The sequence below is a fragment of the Gasterosteus aculeatus genome, chromosome 15, assembly GCF_964276395.1.
Source record: "Gasterosteus aculeatus chromosome 15, fGasAcu3.hap1.1, whole genome shotgun sequence".
NCBI lineage: Eukaryota > Metazoa > Chordata > Actinopteri > Perciformes > Gasterosteidae > Gasterosteus > Gasterosteus aculeatus.
In genome coordinates, this window is record NC_135703.1 from 13,557,462 (window position 1) to 13,576,582 (window position 19,121).

Sequence of the window (19,121 nt, forward strand, 5' to 3'; positions counted from 1 at the left end):
GAGAGAGAGGGAGAGAGAGAGAGAGAGGGGGGAGAGAGAGAGAGAGAGAGAGAGAGGGAGAGAGAGAGAGAGAGGGGGGCAGAGAGAGAGAGAGAGGGAGAGAGAGAGAGAGAGGGAGAGAGAGAGAGAGAGGGAGAGAGAGAGAGAGGGGGGAGAGAGAGAGAGAGACCTCAAGTAATCCATAACCCGCTCGGTTTACCGGCATTGGTCCGCACTCGGCCGGTGGGACAGCAGCAGCAGCACTTTGTCCTCTCGTGGACACGGCAGCACTTTGTCCTCTCGTGGACACGGCAGCAGTTGTCCTCTCGTGGACACAGCAGCAGTTGTCCTCTCGTGGACACGGCAGCAGTTGTCCTCTCGTGGACACGGCAGCAGTTGTCCTCTCGTGGACACGGCAGCAGTTGTCCTCTCGTGGACACGGCAGCAGTTGTCCTCTCGTGGACACAGCAGCAGTTGTCCTCTCGTGGACACGGCAGCAGTTGTCCTCTCGTGGACACGGCAGCAGTTGTCCTCTCGTGGACACAGCAGCAGTTGTCCTCTCGTGGACACAGCAGCAGTTGTCCTCCTGTGGACACAGCAGCAGTTGTCCTCTCGTGGACACGTCGCGCGGGTGAGTTCTCGTCTCCGTGTGAAGTCGCAGCTCGAAGCTGCTCGTGAGGACCGTCGGTCTCCGTCTGATTCCTGAAGCGGCTTTTTCTACGTTACAAGCACGCGCTTCCCCACCAGAGATACACCAACGCTCCGTGTACTCACTCGCTGTTTTGGGGGATTTAAAATTATTTTTAGGATTCTGTCAGCTCTGAAGAACTTGTTTTGAAGGTGCTCTTGCAAATGTTGAGATTTGGAGCACATTAGTATAAGACGACATTTTCGGGGCGCCATGCCACTTACACTGTAGAATAACTAGACACTGTGCTAAAGTCACTATGGTCACTCCGCCCGAAAAAATGGGAATTAAAAATGTACTATCGGCAAATGTTGGGGAACCGTAACACATCTTATCGTTTGGAGTGTTATCGACTCCTGATTAGATCCCCTGAAAGGTTTTCTCCAGACCTGCTGGTACCACTGTTTACTGTGTAAACTCCAACGCTCGCTTACTCTAACATCACCATTGAAATGGTTCCAGCTGCAGCCATGGAGTGCCTCAAAGACTGCTGCAAGAAGTTCACCAAGAGGAGAGGGAGGGAGCAGGAGACCCAAGGTAACCTGCCGTCCCGGCACACATCCGCCAGCCCTCGCACAGCGCTCGGCCTCTAATTGTTGGACGGTTCTGTGCTTTCAAGTGATTGCGCTGAAGATGCCTCCTAAGGCGTCAGGGTGGGAGCCGGATGGAGAGAGGAGGAGGGTCTCAGACGATTACCTCATGTCCAAGCTGCCCCCGGACGGCAGAGATGTGCCGTTTGTTCTGCCGACCTTCAAGGCCTCCTACATCCAACCCAGAGGCCCCGGCTACCCAAATCCACAGGCTGGGCCGCAGAGTGCGTAGCCGCCGTTCTCCTTTCGTTTTCGTTTGCTAAGGAACTGCCATGAGCAATGACGTAGAAGCCCGTCTTAGATGTTAGTGTTGACTTAAAGGCTGGGCTGTTCCACTCTCCCATTCGTCACGGTGTCTCTAACCACATTGAACGGACGCCATGTAACTCGCTGTTTTCTTTTATCCGGAAAATATATTGCAAGTGCGGTTTCTCTTGTGCTTCGGTACATCGTCAACACGCATTTTGTGTGTTTTTGAAGGTCTGCAGCCGGTCCTGCAATGCCAGAACCAACCACTGCACACACTCTTTTGGAATTGGTCGTTTCAATTTAGCTTGACTTCTGTCTATTTCTTGAACATTTGTTGCATTTCTCAAGATGTCTGTAAGGCCGATGAAACAAAGGTCAAATTAAGAAAAATAACACTTCCCCATCCAATGTATGATATTGGCATTTTAGCAACGTTTAATTACCTTTCAACAGGTAGGTAGAATAACAGGCGTGGAATAACACCTGTAACCTTTTCAGCTCACAGTCAGGCTAAAATAAAAGTTACGGCGAGTCAAGTCCCATAATCCCTCACGCATCACACTTTCGTTTAAATCTGCTCGGAGGCCTCTGCTGTACGACCCGGCGTTTGATTTACATAAGTACCAGGATGTCCTGTTTCTAAGCGAGTGGCCGCAGTCTTGCAGTTTACCCGAAAAAAATAATTTGATCAAAAGGAAGCGTGTTGACCTGCAGCCCCGGCGTCTGTCTGCAGGTTCAGCACGCTGCATGTATGCAGAGAGGAAAGCGGAGCTGCTGGCCACCAGTCAGTTCACCTACAGCCCGGAGTCCGGCCTCCATCGCGGGCGGCTGACCGAGTACATCTCCCCCGGGTCCTCCCGCCGTGGCACCCTGAGGAGCAGAGACTCCGGCTCCCAAAGTCCAGGTAGCAGAAAGCTCCTCCAATAGTTTTCAAGTAGTAAACAAGTAAGCAGAAAAAATAATGGACAGTTATGTCATCTGAAAACGTTATTGCAGATGAATTGTATCACAAAAGGCCGTTTTCGATTGTACGCCAATCAGAAATCTGCACGTGGACTTTTATACTCGCACTTCCCGCCTACTGTTTTTTTATTTCTTTTATTTTTCACATTAGCTTATTTTAAAAATGCACGGGTACATTCATCATTTTGGATCTATTCCTAAACATATAATATACATTAATTTGTGGTAGTGCGGGACAAATTGATGGAAAAAGATGACATTGATCTATTCAACAGCTAGTCTCTGATTTACAGTTTGCCTGCAGTTCACAAAGTACAGGGTTGTAAATTTAAGGTTTAAAAAAACAAACAGGCATTTGTTGTTGATTTGAGGACAGATATAGACTTAATTAAACCACGTCATTGTGGGGTAATGCTTGGCTTCCAGGTTGGACTCTGAATGTGGGCGGCGAGCAGCAACCGAACAGCTCCATGTTTGATCTGTCCAGCCCGCACATGCAGGTGAGCGCGTTCTTTATCTAATCTGTATTCAGGCAGCGGTTCTCACCCTGTGTCAACCAACACTTTAAATAGTCCTTTACTTTCCACTGTCCTCAATAGCAGAGAGGAGCAGATGGCAAACAGGCTCACAAGTTGCCGTTTTTAATTTAAGGCGCAACGTTTTGTTGAAATATTGAGATGATCTTTAGTTCATAGCATTGTTCACCCCAAAATCCCTGAATCCCTCGAGCCAATGTTGGGGGTTGGGTGGATTCCTGTATAAATATCGTGGTGGAGCGAGGAGGAGCTCATTGATATCCAATGAGAACAATGATTCTAATATTTAGGGGATAATACTGAAAACGCAAATAACATAAACTCCAAAAAAATCTTGTTCAAGTCTTACAAAATCACCTTTAAGAGGTCCAAAGTTTATTACAGTCATTGTGAAAATGATCTCATTGTATATGAAATCTAAAATATAACGATAAAATCACAAGAGAATAATATCCTCTTCAGCTCCTCCAGCTGATCCTGAATGTGTCTGTTTGCTGCATGTGAATCATACATTGATTGTGTGGAACAAAGTGCTATTTAATCAGTAATGCACCAAGGAAAACAATGAGTAAGTTGGGGCGTATTTCTCTGAGCATATGGTGGAGTATGCCTGTTGTTACAAACAACGAATCTAACGTCTCACCCAAAAACTTGATAAACATAATGTCTCATTCAAGGCACGTACTTTGAAAAGAACAACGTTAAAGCATCACTTATTCGTGACCAAAGCAGATACATTTCTATTCACCTTTCAATTCTGTTTGCGACTTTATTATCCAGAGAAACACACAGTGAAGTAGATTTACTGCTCAATTAGCCCTGATGTTTAGCTCGGCCTTATTGTGAGCAAACAGCATTTAATAATAAAAGCTTGAAAGGCACAGCGGCTTAAAAGAATATCGAACAGTAACCAAATTCTTAATCATCACTGGAAGGAGTGAAATTTGGATCAGACATTCATGCTCGCCTGAGGATAACTTGAATTAAATCAGATTTTCAGAGTAACATTTTCATCAGCCTCATAGATTCTTTGGTTTTACTGCAAATGATCAATTCTTAATAATGTAACCTAAGATAAACATAGTTAACAATACACCTACCTAACAGCATTAGCATTTAGCTCATTACGCTACAGCCGCACAGAGTGTTTCTCTCCTCTCCAGCGTTTTGTAACTGAGTGAAGATAACGATGAATCTGTCGTGCGATGATGCTCATCTCTACATGTGTTTGTTCTCCCCTGCAGCGCTTCGACTCCGTCTCTAGCGTCCTCAGCAGCACGTCCTCCACGATTGGCTCCATTGAAAGCAGCCTCGGTAATTAAAAAACCCACCTGTTCTATTGACGATTTTACCCCTTTTCGTACTGCGGCGTAAGTGTGATTAAGATCACTGTGCATTGTACAACTGACACGGCGATCGCCTGCAAACGTCGCATTTTGTGTGTCGAGATGTCGGCCACGTTCCCGGAGGATTTCTTTGTTGCTGCTGTTTTACACTCCTCCTTATTTAAATGGAAGCACAGGACTCCACCACTGTTTTTCTACGCCAGCAAAAATGGCTGCAAATGCATTTTCTTGGGGAACCTCGCGTTGAACAATGACGACCATTGATTGATCTGCTTGGTACAATTGTGCACATATTCCCACATTATTTTTTAAACACTCCCGGAGCTCAACACCATTACATCCAATAACACGCAGTGATGTGTTCCTGTTGTGCTGCGGATGCTACAGACTCCATCACCCTGTCTGGCGATGAGCGTGAGTTGGGGAAGGTGTGCGTCCGGGTGAACTACCAGAAGGCTCTGGAGCAGGTGTGGATCACCGTGGTTCAGGTAAGGTTACATGCTGTGAGAGGAGGAGACCGCGAGCACACAAACAGCCTCTTTGTGCTCTTCTGCAGGTTTTCTCAATGGATCCTCTGTGTGTGCAGAACACAGGTCTCTGTTCGCACCTCTCAGCGCTCTAATAAGTAGCTCGGACACTCGGGAGAAAAAGGTTGTTTTTAAGACACAGAACTTTCCTCATGGATTCCTTGACACACAGTGATCAGTGTATTTTTTTTTTTTGTCTGCCCTGCAGTTGAACTAACCTTTGGGGCACACGCATGGATAGAAGTGGATAGTCAAGCACTGGGGTTGCACAAATACTCTTTGTGTCAGAATTATAGTCTTTCTTGGAGCATGAAATGAAGCTTTTTTCGCATTAATAATGGCTTTTAAAAAAGGAAGGAGGACTTCAAACATCCACAGTCCTGAAACAATACAAAAAATAATAAATAGATTTAATTTGCCTCGACTCAAACATTTAATTTCCTCTTTCCTTATTAGTGTTCAGACCTCAACCGTTTTCCGGATGGAGTGGAACAGCAAAGGATTGGATTCAAAGGGATCATCACCATCCCCAAACCGATACAGTTCAAGAGCTCGATTAAGGACTACTGTCAGGTACTGACCGACTGTCCAAAACCTGATACTTTACTTTTGTTACTTAACCTTTGTTGAAATATCTTTTGCAGTTTTTTTTCCAGTTGTATAGTTTTCCTCAGATGTCTTTATTATTTATGATTTGAGGTGGAAAAACGTCCCACTTTTTTCTGCCTGCTCTTTAGGACGTGTCCTTCATGGAGACCTTTGTGTTCGCGCTGCACCTTCAGCAGTTGCGCTGCAGCGCTCTGGTGTTGCGACTGCAGACGCACAACCCCAAGAAACGTACGGTGGCGGAGTGCGTCCTCTCCCTGAGACAGCTCGGCTCTCAAGAGACGGAGCACTGGCTCGAGCTCAACCCCCCCTCCAAATCCTCGGTGAGCGCTCGCTTCACGTCTTCTTGTACCAAGATGTTTGACCGCAGATATTCCCAAGTCCTCAAATGTCAACCACTGGAGGAAATGTCCGTTAAAGTAACTACCTGCTGTCCAGCAGTGTGTGAATATCCAGGACTTGTATTACTTATTTTCCTTTGTCTCCTCTGTTGGCTGCTGTCTTCGATCACCCATTCGCACAGTGAGGACGAGGAGCTTCGTGTGCCTCATGAACCAGTCGCCACTGGCATGCGCCGTACTCTTAATAATTAATAATCACAGTAAGAAAAGCGAATGGGATTCATTATCGAGGGAAATGAGGAGACCTTTATTGGAGAGAAGAAACTAGAGTGCGTAAATGTAAGACTTGGAAAATAGGTCAAACCTCAAACCATTTGAACGGCTGAGAGTGGTTCTGTGGATAAATGGATAAATGTCTGTCCAATGACGGTAAAATCTGAACTATTTCTGCACTTAGTCGTTCAGACGGCGACTCGTCTTTCAGGGGGCTGATTTGATTCAGTGAGTGATTTTACCCATCTTGTGGACACAAAAGGGACAAATTGTCCAAATCACTGTCAGTCAGTCGAAGCTCTTAAGGGTCTGAACAGGAAAAACATCAGCAGCATTTTGAGGAGGACCGGAGCAGCTGGGGGTTGAAGATGAATCATACACACAACAAGAGCGGCTCTGTGAGGCTGTGCTCAGTCACTGGGATTCTGTGAGCTAAATGCTAATGTCGGAATGCTAACATGCTACCAAAAGTCCAGCAGCTACGACGTTTAACATATTCACGTAGTCTGTTAGAGTTCAGCGTTTCGCCCGAAACACAAAGTGAAGCTGAGAGGTGCTAAAGGGATAACGGGTATTTTCTCAACCCAGAAGTTAGCATCGCACAAGAAATCAACGGGATTTTACTTTAGGATTCTTGCAGAAAACGGGCTTCAAGGCCAAGAAATATTTATCATGCTTATTTTGTTCATCAATATAATCCTGACAAAAGGGCCACTAGCGTTTCTAATGAGTACAAACAGTGAGGCTATAAAAGCGGACGTGTCCTCGGACCTCTGTCGTCTCACTTGTGAGAAACCACCTGGATATAAGACCCGTAAAAGCTTATTTCAAGCATCAAACCCTTTCATTCACCATCGACTCAGAGACTATAAACTGAAAGTTTCAAAAGTGCCGAATTATTTCCAGGCGTCTAGGACTCTAATCCCCGGTGCTTCCAAGCATGGCTGAAATCATTATGGCCGCGGTCAGCACCATTGTTTACCTGCCTGGTATTATATGTCTGAGTCACCATAAAATTTCCGAATGGGAAATTCACAAGAATAATTTCCATGAATTTGAGGAATTGCTACCGTAACAATTAACTGCAGAGTGTAACTATTGACCTAGTAAATTGTAAATTATCTGACTTGTTGAAGGGACTAATTTCTTTGTTTAATATATTTTGTTCTGGTGTCGAGGAAACAACAATAACTGTCTCTGTGCTCCGTATCTAAAGATCACATTATTATGCCTCCTAAACATGAAGACAGAAAACTATATAATTGAGTATTTTTCTTGCAGGTGTGCCACTCTGAGTTGCATCTCACCACCTGTTTTCAACCAGTCAACGGACGCATCCAACTCCAGGTCCTCGCTGCCCAAAGCCTCCCAACATCCTCTTCGCCGCTCACGCAAGGTACTCGATGTGCGGCTGGATGAAGTTGAATGGGATTTAATGCTTTACAACAAAATGAAAATGAGTAGATGCCGTGGGACTAACGCGCTGTTGTTTCCAACTCTTAAGCCTTTTTTGTCAAAGTGGAGATGCACCAGTTGGGGCGGCCGGTGATGGAGAAGAAGACTCGCGTCCTCAAGGCCTCGGGGGGACAGTGTAGGTGGGCGGAGACTTTTCACTTCTTCCTGGCTTCGTTGGACCACGCCTGCTCGCTGTCAGTCAAACTCTACAGCCGCAGCTCGGTCAGGAGGAAACAGTGTCACGGACAGGTGAGTTCTTCTGACATTTTATGTAGGTCTTTTTAGATCGTTATTATCCTTATTTTTAATCATTGTTTGAAATAATCTCCGGTGTAGGCCTCACTGATAGTGAGAGTGCTGTCATTACGGTCACGGTCCATTTAGTTCAAATTTCCATATTTGCACTTTTAACAGTTCCTAAAAATAGGAATAAATGTACAGTCAATATAAATATCCATCTCTATTTAATTATTTTATCTTGAAACTTTATACTTATTTATCTAACTGTTAAAATATTGAAAAGCTGTGAAAAATATTGATTTACCAAAAAGTATTTGGTAAATCAATTCTTTTGTCTGCTTTTTTCACCGCTATACAAAGCAGACAAAACACCCCAAAGAAGCTCATCCCAAAATGCATCAAGTACTTCCTTGTATTAAAACTGAAGGCCGTCAAGATTTTTACTGACGGCCCAAAGTATCAGCAGCATCATTAATACACAGTGATTTGAATCTACATTTTGCTCACAATAGCTAATCGCTGAGCTACTGATCTCACCACACCAAGAAAAGCTGGAGATCGAGGTGGGAAAAGTTTTAGAAGAGCACTGCGGCCCTCATCTGTTGAAAGGAAACACTTAAATGCAGCAGGCTAATCCCATCCCAACGTTTTTTTGTCTCTGGCAGGTGCATCTGGGATTCGACAGCCCCGTCCCAGAAGCAGTGGAGCAGTGGAAGGACGCGATGGCTCACCCAGAGAAAGTGGTGTCCGCGTGGCTCCGGCTGAGCGCTGCCTAGCGCGTCCCTCCTCACGTCTTCTCTACAGATGTGCCGTCGTCCTGATGCAGGTCCAGCTGTGCCTGCTGGCTTCTCCCCGCAGAGAGGAACACAGCCTTGCGTCAGCTGAGTCGCCGCCCGCGGACCGGACTGTAAGCCGCTGGACGTGCTACGAACGCCACACGAAACCAGATTTCCACTCTTCAGCTTGCGCAGTTGTAAATAATGGGGTTTCGAACAAAGTGTTATTGCTGGAAGTTTCTGTGTAGAATGTAAAGCATTTGCCTGATTGACAGCAAAGTCTGCTGTGTATATAAAGCTGTATATTGCATTCGTAGGGAAAACATTGTCCCGGTTTCATTTAGAAAGAAAGAAATCTGAGAAAGTCGCCATGAAGTCAAACTCACTGTACCTGTAATTAAGACCCATGTTAAAATAGTCTTTACTTTTGTATAGTCCACAGACTCCATTGGCTCCAACTGAAGACGTAACTCTGTAAACAGTTTGGAGTTTTATTTTTTTATATGAATATAAGTGCATTATTTAATTTGTTTCCACCAGCTCCTGAGGGATCAATCAGACTCCAATGTGTTCACTAGCTACTTGTCCGCTTTTTAGTGCTGAGAAGCTTCTGTGCAGCCTCTCATCTGAAAACCGCACATTGTGAATGCAGTCCATCGTTTTTAGATCTTGATTTATATACATTTGGTATGTGACATATTTGAATTGTTTTTGGACAACATTGAATTGGGGAACCAGAGGCATATGTATTTGAAGTAGAGTCAATTCCCTGTTGCTTTTAGTCTTTTAATGGTATTTTTTTAAGAATAGAAGAAATATTAAGATCACCCAATTAATCCTTCAATTAATAAATCATGTGTCGCTGTATGCTTTTGATGAAAACACTTTATTTTTTGATGTATTTAATGTTGAATGTTTAGTGATTAAAAGTAGATGTCGTTCAAAAAAGTGAAGTTTGTTTGCGTATTGATTTAATGCATTCTGTAAGTATTAAGCTGTATGTGACATTTCGTCGGCGCAGAATCAGAAACACACTTTTCGCAACTCTGTCACATTAAAGGAAAACCGGCCGTGTACGTAGGCATGTGCATTGCTCTCGTTACACTCGGTGCAGCGCCTGTTAAACTGGGTCAACAGCCGTAAACCACAGCGTCACCCTTTCACTTTTTATTGAAGAGGCCACTGGTTGAGAAATCTCAAAGCAAACGGGAGGAGAGTCTGTTCCCGGTGGTTCTCCTCCTGCTGGCTTTGCAACGTCCTGTTTTTCCGACGTCACTCTTCACCATAAAGGCAGTTTAATGTGGCTGCTGTATGTGGGCCATCTCAACCTAAACATTTGAGCAGTGACAATTTGTCATTTGTGTGGACAAATCAACACAATTTTTAGCTGTTTCAGTGGTACTTAAAATAAATACAAACCTTATTTTCTGTTGTTACATTTAACATTTTCACTATTCAAAATGAAATTTTGAACAAATATCCTATTTCTGTCAGGGACAATTACACTTTCTTTTGGGAATAAGGTTTCCCAGTTCAGTCTCATAAAGCATGAGAGTGACTGACTACGTGCTCTGTGTGATCAGCTGTAGACGTGGACACGCAAACACACACCCAGTGAACAATAAGTCTGTGGACCAGGAAAACAGAGTTTGGCAAGTGTTTGTGTTTAAAGTGTGTGTGTGTGTGACCAGGACAACCGGCCGACCCACGTAAGCCGGCCTGCGTCACACAGCCCTTCATATCCGGGGCGGCCAAAACACCACCATCTTTATGTCACGTAATTAATGTTTGATTTATGGTTAATGTTACACAGAGGGCATTCCAAACACGCCTTCACCTGTGACTTGACTTAACGCTCAGCTCTGCAGCGTGGAGGAGCTTGTTTGACTTTGTTCAGGGAGCGGTGCTTTTGTCTCACGAGCTGGATTTGGGGTTCATTGCTGCTCTTTGTGCAGACGACAGATTATTTCCCCCTGCACCCGTTTGGCGAGTGCAGCACAGTGAGTCTGCAGCACATTCCAGCTGTCTAACAACGTCATGCTTGTATCTGCAGGGTCCTTCATCTGGGAGACGCAATGAGTTTACTGGATTCCTGAAGCAGAGAGGACGGCCGTGATTATAATTATTCTCTCCTCGTATTTGAAGGCACATCCTCTGGTTTTCATTCAAGGTAAAGAGTAATGTAACATGATATGACACGTGACCCCACCCCCCTGCCCACTCCAAGCTTATTACTACCTCACTGACAACCAGCTGGAAAATAGTTTGGACATCCTGGAAGGAACATAATAAATCCTGTAATAAAAAGGGGCCTCCTTTAGGAAAGTAATGCTGCCGACAGAATGTTTGCTAGATGAAGCTTGTGTGAAAGTAAGTGATCAGACTTCAACATTATTTATATCCGAGCCGTCCATCACTGTTGCTCACAACAAGACAACAACAATGACAATTGTATAGTCACAAAACGTAATGGCTGAAGAAATCTGACAATATTCTGTGTATTTCTTCAACAGATGAAAAGAGCCGGGCCAACAAGTAGCGACTGTCTCTGCAACGCACGGTGTGTCGTATTCCTCTGTCTCACAGAGATCTATTGTCCACAAATTATTAAAAAGACATGAATTAACCGACGGAAAGAGTTGGAAATTAGCACATCAGTTTCATGATCTGTATTGGAATGTTAAGGAGAATCAGGTAAGATAACACAAAGAATACGCACATTCAAACTGTAATTCATTTTAAAGTATCTCACAACATCCCGCTGCTTGAAATTCTTTTCCACTCAGCATGTTAGAAGCTGCAGAGTTTAAGTACCCGTCAATAAATAACACCACTTAGACAATATGCATTTTGGGACACCAAGGGGCGCCAAAGTCAGAACAAATCCTGCAAACGTTGTCTTCAGAAATACTTGAACATAAAGAATGTCTAGGCATTGTTCACAGCACACTCATAGAGTGACCTCTGACCCGGAGGAGCGTTTTAGCGTCTTTTCTTATTGATTCACGTTTGCTCTCATTGTGTCGTTTTCACCCGCAGAGAGCAGCTGGTTTCATCACAGAAACTGACAAAAAAGAACAATTTTAGATTGCAAAACTTTACAAGATGGACTACAAAAGTTAGCAATAAGCTGGTTAACATGATAGAGCATTTAGCAGTCAAAGAAACAAATACTCCCTCCAAATAGAGTTAAAATAGAGACTACATTTTTCTAAAATCTTCCGAATAAACAAGAATAAATTGTTTTTACAGGATGTAAAAGAGTTACTAGTGATTGAAATACGTATTTGAACTTGAGGGTAAATGTTAAGTTACTGAAGCAATATAAGCTTAAAGGATTAATTATGAGACCGGCGGAGGCCTATTTGCAAAGCAGCCATCATCTCATTCATGTTCTTTCAGGGGAGGAAGACACAATAACATCCAGCATGGCCTCATGTGGTCGTAAGAGCAAGAGTCTCGGTAACAATGGTGCACCAACCCCTGTGCTCCCTTCAACCAGTAATACCCTGCTACTGGGAACATCTGCTACAAAGCTGATTAGCTCTGGTCGACCAGCAGCTGCTGGTTTTTCATCAAAACGGGATGAAACCAGAACCTTCCATCTTTCAGTCGGATGTTTTGTACATCTTCATCTCCTGGATTGGAATTCCTCACATAATGGAATTTAATACTGAATTTTAATTTTGAGACATTTTCCCTTTTCTCACATACATACACGCTTTATTTACTGATGTACAGTCTATACGTTGGCATTTCTCCTTATGCAAAGCCCACATATTTGTTAGATCTCTATTTAAATACAGTTTATTAATTATAATTGCAATCACTGTCCGACTCTTGTTTTTCCTTTTTTATGAGCATTCTTCTGAGCTCTTTATTACCAACGACGATCTATCATTTCTGAGCCTGTGACAATAACTTTGAGGTATGAAAACTCAAAGAAAAAATTTAGTAAATTATGGGGCGCCATTTGTAAAATGTTGCACGTTCTAAAATCCTGCGCAGTTTTGCCACATTTAGCATTATCATATGAACAAAAAAGCACGACAATATTCACATGTCACTTTTTCAAACATTTAGAGAGAAATTCATGTACATTCATGCAATAACTTTTCCAAGGATAATGTTTGGCAGTAACAAAGTTGTTGAATAATATAAATGTTAAATGTAAATCTAAATGTTAAATCTAAACGTAAATGTTAAATGTTATGTGTAAATGTTAAATCTAAATGTTAAATCTAAATTGTCGGCGATGGTCCGGTCAAGGGGGGGTTGCGGACGTTCCGCGCCCGTGAACCCCCTCTCCACAGCGGTCATTTGAGGTGTTATGGTAAAAGAGCAGTAATCGCCTATTTGTGTGTCATATCCCAATCTTTGAACTGTTTTTAAACCAGATCCCAAAACGGTAACACTCTGCTTTCATGTTGACCTCCTCTATGCTCATGTACATTTTCATGGGGTGGGGCGGTCAAATCCTCGGCGATGGTCCGGTCAAGGGGGGGTTGCGCAAAGTCCCGCGTCGTGAACCCCTCCGCATGATTTCAACGTGGACAGTGTGTGGCCCCCTTCCTAAAATAAGTGTGACACCCCTGCTCTATAACAAGAGCTAATTCATCCGGACTTGCCAGCTTGTCTTGCCGCGGCGTGCATTACCGCAATTATTGTAATGTTCAGTCGTCAAGTCTTAAATGTTAAATGTAGAGCTAAATGTAGACTCTACATTTAACATTTAGATTTAACATTTACATTTAGATTTAACATTTACATTTAACATTTAGATATAACATTTATGTTTAGATTTAACATTTAGATTTACATTTAACATTTACATTTATATTTAACATTTATATTTAGATATAACATTTACATTTAGATTTACATTTATATTATTCAACAACTTTGTTACAGCCAAACATTATCCTTGGGAAAGTTATTGCATGAATGTACATGAATTTCTCTCTAAATGTTTGAAAAAGTGACATGTGAATATTGTCGTGCTTTTTTGTTCATATGATAATGCTAAATGTGGCAAAACTGCGCAGGATTTTAGAACGTTTTACATTTTACAAACGGCGCCCCATAGTAAATACTATAAAAGCATCACCTGTGCTGGGCAGAGGAGTCAGAGCGCCCTCTTGTGGTAAATAGCAGAAAGTGCATTATTTGATTGGCCTCCCAGTGTTGAGCTAGTTATCTGTGGGTGTGGGTGTGGGTGTGGGTGGAAACACGGTGACGCACTGCTCTGTGTTTAATAACTGGAGCAGGCAGGACCAGACAAAGATCAATTCAAACATCACACTGAGCAGAATGGATACGGACGATAAAAACACGCCTCTGAGAGAAGGATTCCTTGTGAAAAGGGTAGGACATTTTACTTAAATAAACACATGCTAATTATACACATGTATAATTACACATCCTTTTATTTGAAGAAAAGAGGTCATATGATTCCAGAGAGAAGAGTATGTTAATCTACTGACGCGATGTGTCACATTTGTTATAATTTCTGATAATGTGATCGCAGGGTCATCTGGTTCACAACTGGAAGGCGCGCTGGTTCGTGCTGATGTCTGACAAGCTGCTGTATTACAAGTACGAAGGAGGCAAGAGGGACTCGTGTCAGCGAGGAAAGATCCTCCTGAAGGACTGTGTGATAACGTGTCCGTTTCTGGAGTACGAAAATCGACCGGTGAGTTATTTCACAGTGTTGGTGAAATTGTAAGAATTGGAATGGCATTATTAATAAAATATAAATTACAATAATGATGTTATCTAGAAATCTACAGATTATTTGAGAAAAATAATATTAATAATAATCCTATAATTTTATTAGAAAAAGAAAAGAAAAAGATGAAGAGGTGCTGGATTAATAAAACTTTATCATTAACCGGTTTTCTTGGTTCAAATAAAGTTTGTTCTCGTTAAGTAATTGCCTACGGATTAAAATGTGTTTTATTATGTAAAAAATAGAAATTTTTCGGTCTGGTGTCCTCATTTATGAAACAAATTGAAGCGGAAAAGAGATTATTTAAGGGGAAAAAGTTTCATTCATTCATTTGGTTTGATTCTGTCATAAACATAAAGCAAATCTGCTGTCTGTCACTTGTACTGTGTTTTCTTTCTTGTGGTTTCTTTTGTTCGTGTTTTATTCAACCACATTTAAGGTGCGTCTACTTGAGGCCCGGTGTTGCTTCAGGCTGCTGTTTTCTTGGTCTGAATTTGCCATCAGAGCTGCACGTTCATCTCCTCTCCATTTATCTTTCCAGTTGGTATTCAAGCTGCTGACAAAGAATGGGGTGGATCATTTTTTGGAGGCCTGTTCCCGGGAGGAGAGAGACGACTGGGCCGATGACATCACCGCTGCGGTCGCCAAGCTGCAGCCGTCTGAAGGTGGGGAGGTGACGAAGCAGCAGCACCCTGCTGGATCACAGCTACACGACATCAATCTGAGGTCAGCCGACATCCCGTCACTCCATCTTTTCACCACACGCTGATGGCTTCTCACCGCCTCACTTCCCGTTCTGCTCGTTTCCATCTCGTTGACAGCAAGGTGTTGGACTGCATGTACGACGTCCACAGCGGCATCAACATGAGCAACCACATGGAGCAGGGCAGCACCTACAGCAACTGCTTCTCAGGTGAGCCCGCACGGCCTCCTCGATCCTCCGCGTCATGGCGGGGGACGTTTGCTTGGAAACATTTAAACACGTATTCACTTTTACGATATTCATTCGGGTTGAGGTCCCTGTATGATGCTCATGACGTCAATGAGGATGAAATAACAAAAATGAAGGATCTTCTGCAACTGTATTTAGAACTGTAGTGTATAATTCATGTTTTGAATTGTGTTTTTAATCGTCTTGATTAATGTCCCCGTTGTCTTGGTGCCTGAGACTATAATTCATTTTGTGGATTATTGCTTTTAACAATTTAACGTATTTTTGTGCGATTTCTTTTTTTTTTAAAACATCTAGTTGCTAAATCGCCCAAATTGTATTAGTGTTAAATCAAGCAAGAATTTATTTTTGCAGAGGACAGCTTTTAAGTTATTTCAAGGGTTGCACCTTTTGGGCATTATTTAAAATACCTTACATGTTAATAGTAACGCATTTAAAGACACAACTACTTGGAAAATACAGTCAATTCCAGCAATGTAATTGCAGGCTCACAGTTTTTGTGCAAAGATTTGTTCATTCTACCGTGCTAGTTTGTCTTTTGTGTTAAAGTTTTTGTGCATACACTATATTATCATTATACATCTTTATCTTGCTTTCTAAATGAAAATTGGTTTGTTTTTACATTTGTATGTAGAATAAACTACCAACACTAGGAAAAACGTTTGCGTAGATTAGGGTATTTTCTCTCCATGCATTTCTATATTTGTACACTATTTGAAATGTGCACATCTTCTGTAACAATGTGTCAATGGATCCGGAGTCATGCAGACCTGCACATATGTATTTTCCCTGCAGGTTCGGCGGTGGTGGACTGGCTGGTGTTTATGCAGCTGGTTCTGACCCGTGTGGAGGCCATGACGCTGGCCTCGGCCCTGCTGGAGGAGGGTTTCCTGCGGCCCATCGGCCTGAAGAGTGCCGAGGCTCTCCGCACTGCCGGCCTCAGCGAGCAGTTCATGGACGACTCCACCGCGCTGTACAGCTTTGTGAGGAGTCTGCACGACGCCACACTGAGAATACCTACATGTGTTGTGGGCAGATTGAGCAGGTCGGAGAATTAATCGGAAGCACTTTTGTGTTTTATTACAGTCTGACAGCTTAAAGAAGAGAGGAAGTGTGAAGGCCGAGTCTTCCGCTTCTGCAGTGGAGCTGAGTGGAAAAGTGGTCAAGAGAGGATATCTACTTAAACAGGTAAGCCCGCTGAATCGCTGTTATTAAAAGCAAAGGGCATGAAATAGAGACAGAATTATCTACGTAAGTAAACCAAATTTAGCACTAACCAGGAAATGTTTTGCCTGATATATAAATGTATGAAATCAACCATTGATGAAGTTCATTACTGATTGAACTAATTTATTGACAATTTAAGGGTTACAGAAAATCTGCACCGAACCCTTTTTTTGAACATCTTATTAACATTGATGACTGCAGACTTGAATCTTGGGGCTGAGGCTTTGTAAATGGATTATCAGCATTTATAAAAGCATTATGAACAACGCCAAACGTGTTGTTATTTGCACTACGACTACGAAGCCTTGACTTTGACTTTGAAAAAAGAAATTCATGATGATGTGATATGAACTAAAATCACCATTGGGCCTCCTTTAAACACAAGGGACACAGAAGGAAGAACTGGAAGGTGCGACTGTTTGTGCTGCGTTCACAACCTTCATACCTTCACTATTATGATCCCACCAAGGTGAGTGGACAGCAGACAATGCTACTGAGGCCCAACGTGGGCCCACCTACCGTTAATGCCACTGCACACTAAGTGGTTTAAATACCTGATCTAAAAGAAAGTTTATCTACAAACACACTTAATAACTGAGGACATTCCGTAAATAAATGTTTAAATGGTGAAAATAGGAGCTGCAAAACAAAGCAGATGTTGTTCTCTCTTGAGCTCCAGGCTATGACTCTGAAGCCGTCATTACTGTAAAGTCTGACTCTGTCTCGTCCGCTTCCTGTCTCACGCCACTCGGCAGGATGACATCAGCCCCGCAGGCGGTTTCTCTCTGCGGTCCTGTCTGGTGTCGTCCCTGGGCGATAACGGAGTTCCCTCAGGTGAGTCACTGACCTCAGAGGCCAGAACCTCTCCAAACAAAGGTAGTCAAGCAAATCAAAACATAGCACAAGCAATGAAGCAATGATTTTTTTTTGGTTGTTATTTCAAGATGAACATGGGCACTGGAGTTTAATTTGAGTTAATCCCACATAAAAAGCTCCTGCAAGTATATTCTAAAGCACCAAAATGGAATCATTCCCAATAAATGCATCATTTACTCCTGTTTGAGTGATGTTCGCTAAAAACAACAGCGAAATGCAATGTGTTCTTTTATTTAAGGAAAGTCACATTCTTAATCCTGAGATTAAGCATTAGCAGACAGAGTGGGGAAATTCTGATTAAAGCCAGAATTACACTATTTTGCCCTCCTGATGACATGTGTTGTATTTAACACTAAAGTCAGTGTTATTTTTGCATCATCATTCATTCCAGTTACAGCTTCCTTGTCAAATATTCTGATTTATTCATTTCAACCGATGGCTTTTCATACGGAAATGTAACTGCACTAATCCTGCTTTGTCTGCCAGACAATCCGCTCCTGTACATGAATGAATCTGTCTCCCTCACAGGTGTAAAAGGCAACATTCAAGGCAACTTGTTCAAAATCATCACGCAGTCAGACACACACTACTTCATGCAGGCGCCGACCGAGCAGCAGAAGATGGACTGGATAGACGCCATCAGGAAGCAGACGTAGAGCCGTTTCAAGATGTTAAGATTTACGCATTCCATGAATGTATACTGTAGCAGTGCAATGTTAATTAATTTAAATAAACGTGGTCATGAAACATTTCTCTTAAATACCAATGCTTTCTGTTTGATTATTCTGTCTGTCATTCCATGCACGGAGGATTTAAAGGCATTTCATTCATAACGTCGGACACTTGACTGTTTTTTTTTTCTGCTAATTTATACTTTCTCTCCACTACATTTCAGAGATAAATATTTCCTTCTTTGCTCCATTACTTTTATATGACAGCTGTAGTTACAAACATTGGACCTAAAACAAGCCTTTACAGGCTTGTAAAGTGTATACATCAATTCTTAAACATTCCAAACCGTTTATTGTTATGAAGCCTTATAAATGGCCAGATCGTCTAAACCAGGGGTCTTCAACGTTTTTCAGGCCAAGGACCCCCAAACTGATGGCGAGATGGAGCAGGGACCCACTATTCTACAGAATTTCGTCCGCCATCTTTTATTTTTGAGCTTTGCGCTTTTACGTGAGCATGAACGTGATCTGATTGGCTGGTGCCTCTGCTGTCGTATCAGCATGAAAGGAGCTGTGAGTGAACCGGGGCTCAGCTTGAGAGCTGCTGTGGGAAGCTGGATGTGTGTTTTGCGGACTGAAAGATAATGTCTTCTCCACTAATTTATCCGTTCGCTACAATATGTTGGATTTATGTTAATGTGTAACAATAAAGAAGACAATAAATACAATTCGGATTCTGAAGACATTTATATTTGTGGAAAAAAAATTGTCTTATCAACCAAAAATTTCGCGACCCCCTGCAGTACCTCTGCGGACCCCCAGGGGGTCGCGGACCCCCTGTTGAAGACCTCTGGTCTAAACATGATAAAACGTATGTCATTTTACTTTTAAACAGGACGTTTATTCGTCCGTGACAGCGTTTCTGCAGATCTTAAGGAGTGTTGGATTCAATTTCATCAAAAAGAAGAAAACAGTATAGTCATATATATATATATATTTTTTTTGTAGTATTAGTTATTGAATGTTTCTGTGTGTGAGATCGTCCTGACTTCAATGAGGTCATCAAATAATGACTAAGCTAAAGTCTATTAGTTCTCC

At 42.6% G+C, this 19,121-nt stretch overlaps 2 protein-coding genes across 2 annotated transcripts; both read left to right on the plus strand.

The window, feature by feature from the left end:
- The first annotated feature begins 169 nt into the window (after positions 1-169).
- On the plus strand, positions 170-9,517 carry tc2n (tandem C2 domains, nuclear). The gene is made up of 12 exons (XM_040200511.2): positions 170-610; positions 1,130-1,204; positions 1,287-1,481; positions 2,240-2,410; positions 2,896-2,969; positions 4,250-4,319; positions 4,739-4,839; positions 5,335-5,451; positions 5,616-5,807; positions 7,380-7,494; positions 7,603-7,802; positions 8,459-9,517. The coding sequence occupies exons 2-12, from the start codon at positions 1,138-1,140 to the stop codon at positions 8,567-8,569; spliced, it is 1,413 nt and encodes a 470-aa protein (XP_040056445.2). The 5' UTR covers positions 170-610; positions 1,130-1,137; the 3' UTR covers positions 8,570-9,517.
- A 4,240-nt stretch (positions 9,518-13,757) lies between these two features.
- On the plus strand, positions 13,758-18,112 carry plek2 (pleckstrin 2). The gene is made up of 9 exons (XM_040200537.2): positions 13,758-13,933; positions 14,097-14,261; positions 14,839-15,023; positions 15,119-15,210; positions 16,045-16,232; positions 16,336-16,437; positions 16,862-16,945; positions 17,232-17,310; positions 17,881-18,112. Exons 1-9 carry the CDS (start codon positions 13,880-13,882, stop codon positions 18,006-18,008), a joined length of 1,077 nt encoding a protein of 358 aa, XP_040056471.1. The 5' UTR covers positions 13,758-13,879; the 3' UTR covers positions 18,009-18,112.
- Positions 18,113-19,121: the final 1,009 nt, after the last annotated feature.

Coding starts and splice junctions, on each gene's coding strand:
- tc2n (XM_040200511.2), top strand. CDS start 1,138: ATGGAGTGCCTCAAAGACTGCTGCAAGAAGTTCACCAAGAGGAGAGGG. Junction 1,205..1,286: donor GAGGGAGCAGGAGACCCAAG/GTAACCTGCCGT, acceptor TGTGCTTTCAAG/TGATTGCGCTGAAGATGCCT. Junction 4,840..5,334: donor TGTGGATCACCGTGGTTCAG/GTAAGGTTACAT, acceptor TTTCCTTATTAG/TGTTCAGACCTCAACCGTTT.
- plek2 (XM_040200537.2), top strand. CDS start 13,880: ATGGATACGGACGATAAAAACACGCCTCTGAGAGAAGGATTCCTTGTG. Junction 15,211..16,044: donor CTACAGCAACTGCTTCTCAG/GTGAGCCCGCAC, acceptor TTTTCCCTGCAG/GTTCGGCGGTGGTGGACTGG. Junction 17,311..17,880: donor CGATAACGGAGTTCCCTCAG/GTGAGTCACTGA, acceptor TCTCCCTCACAG/GTGTAAAAGGCAACATTCAA.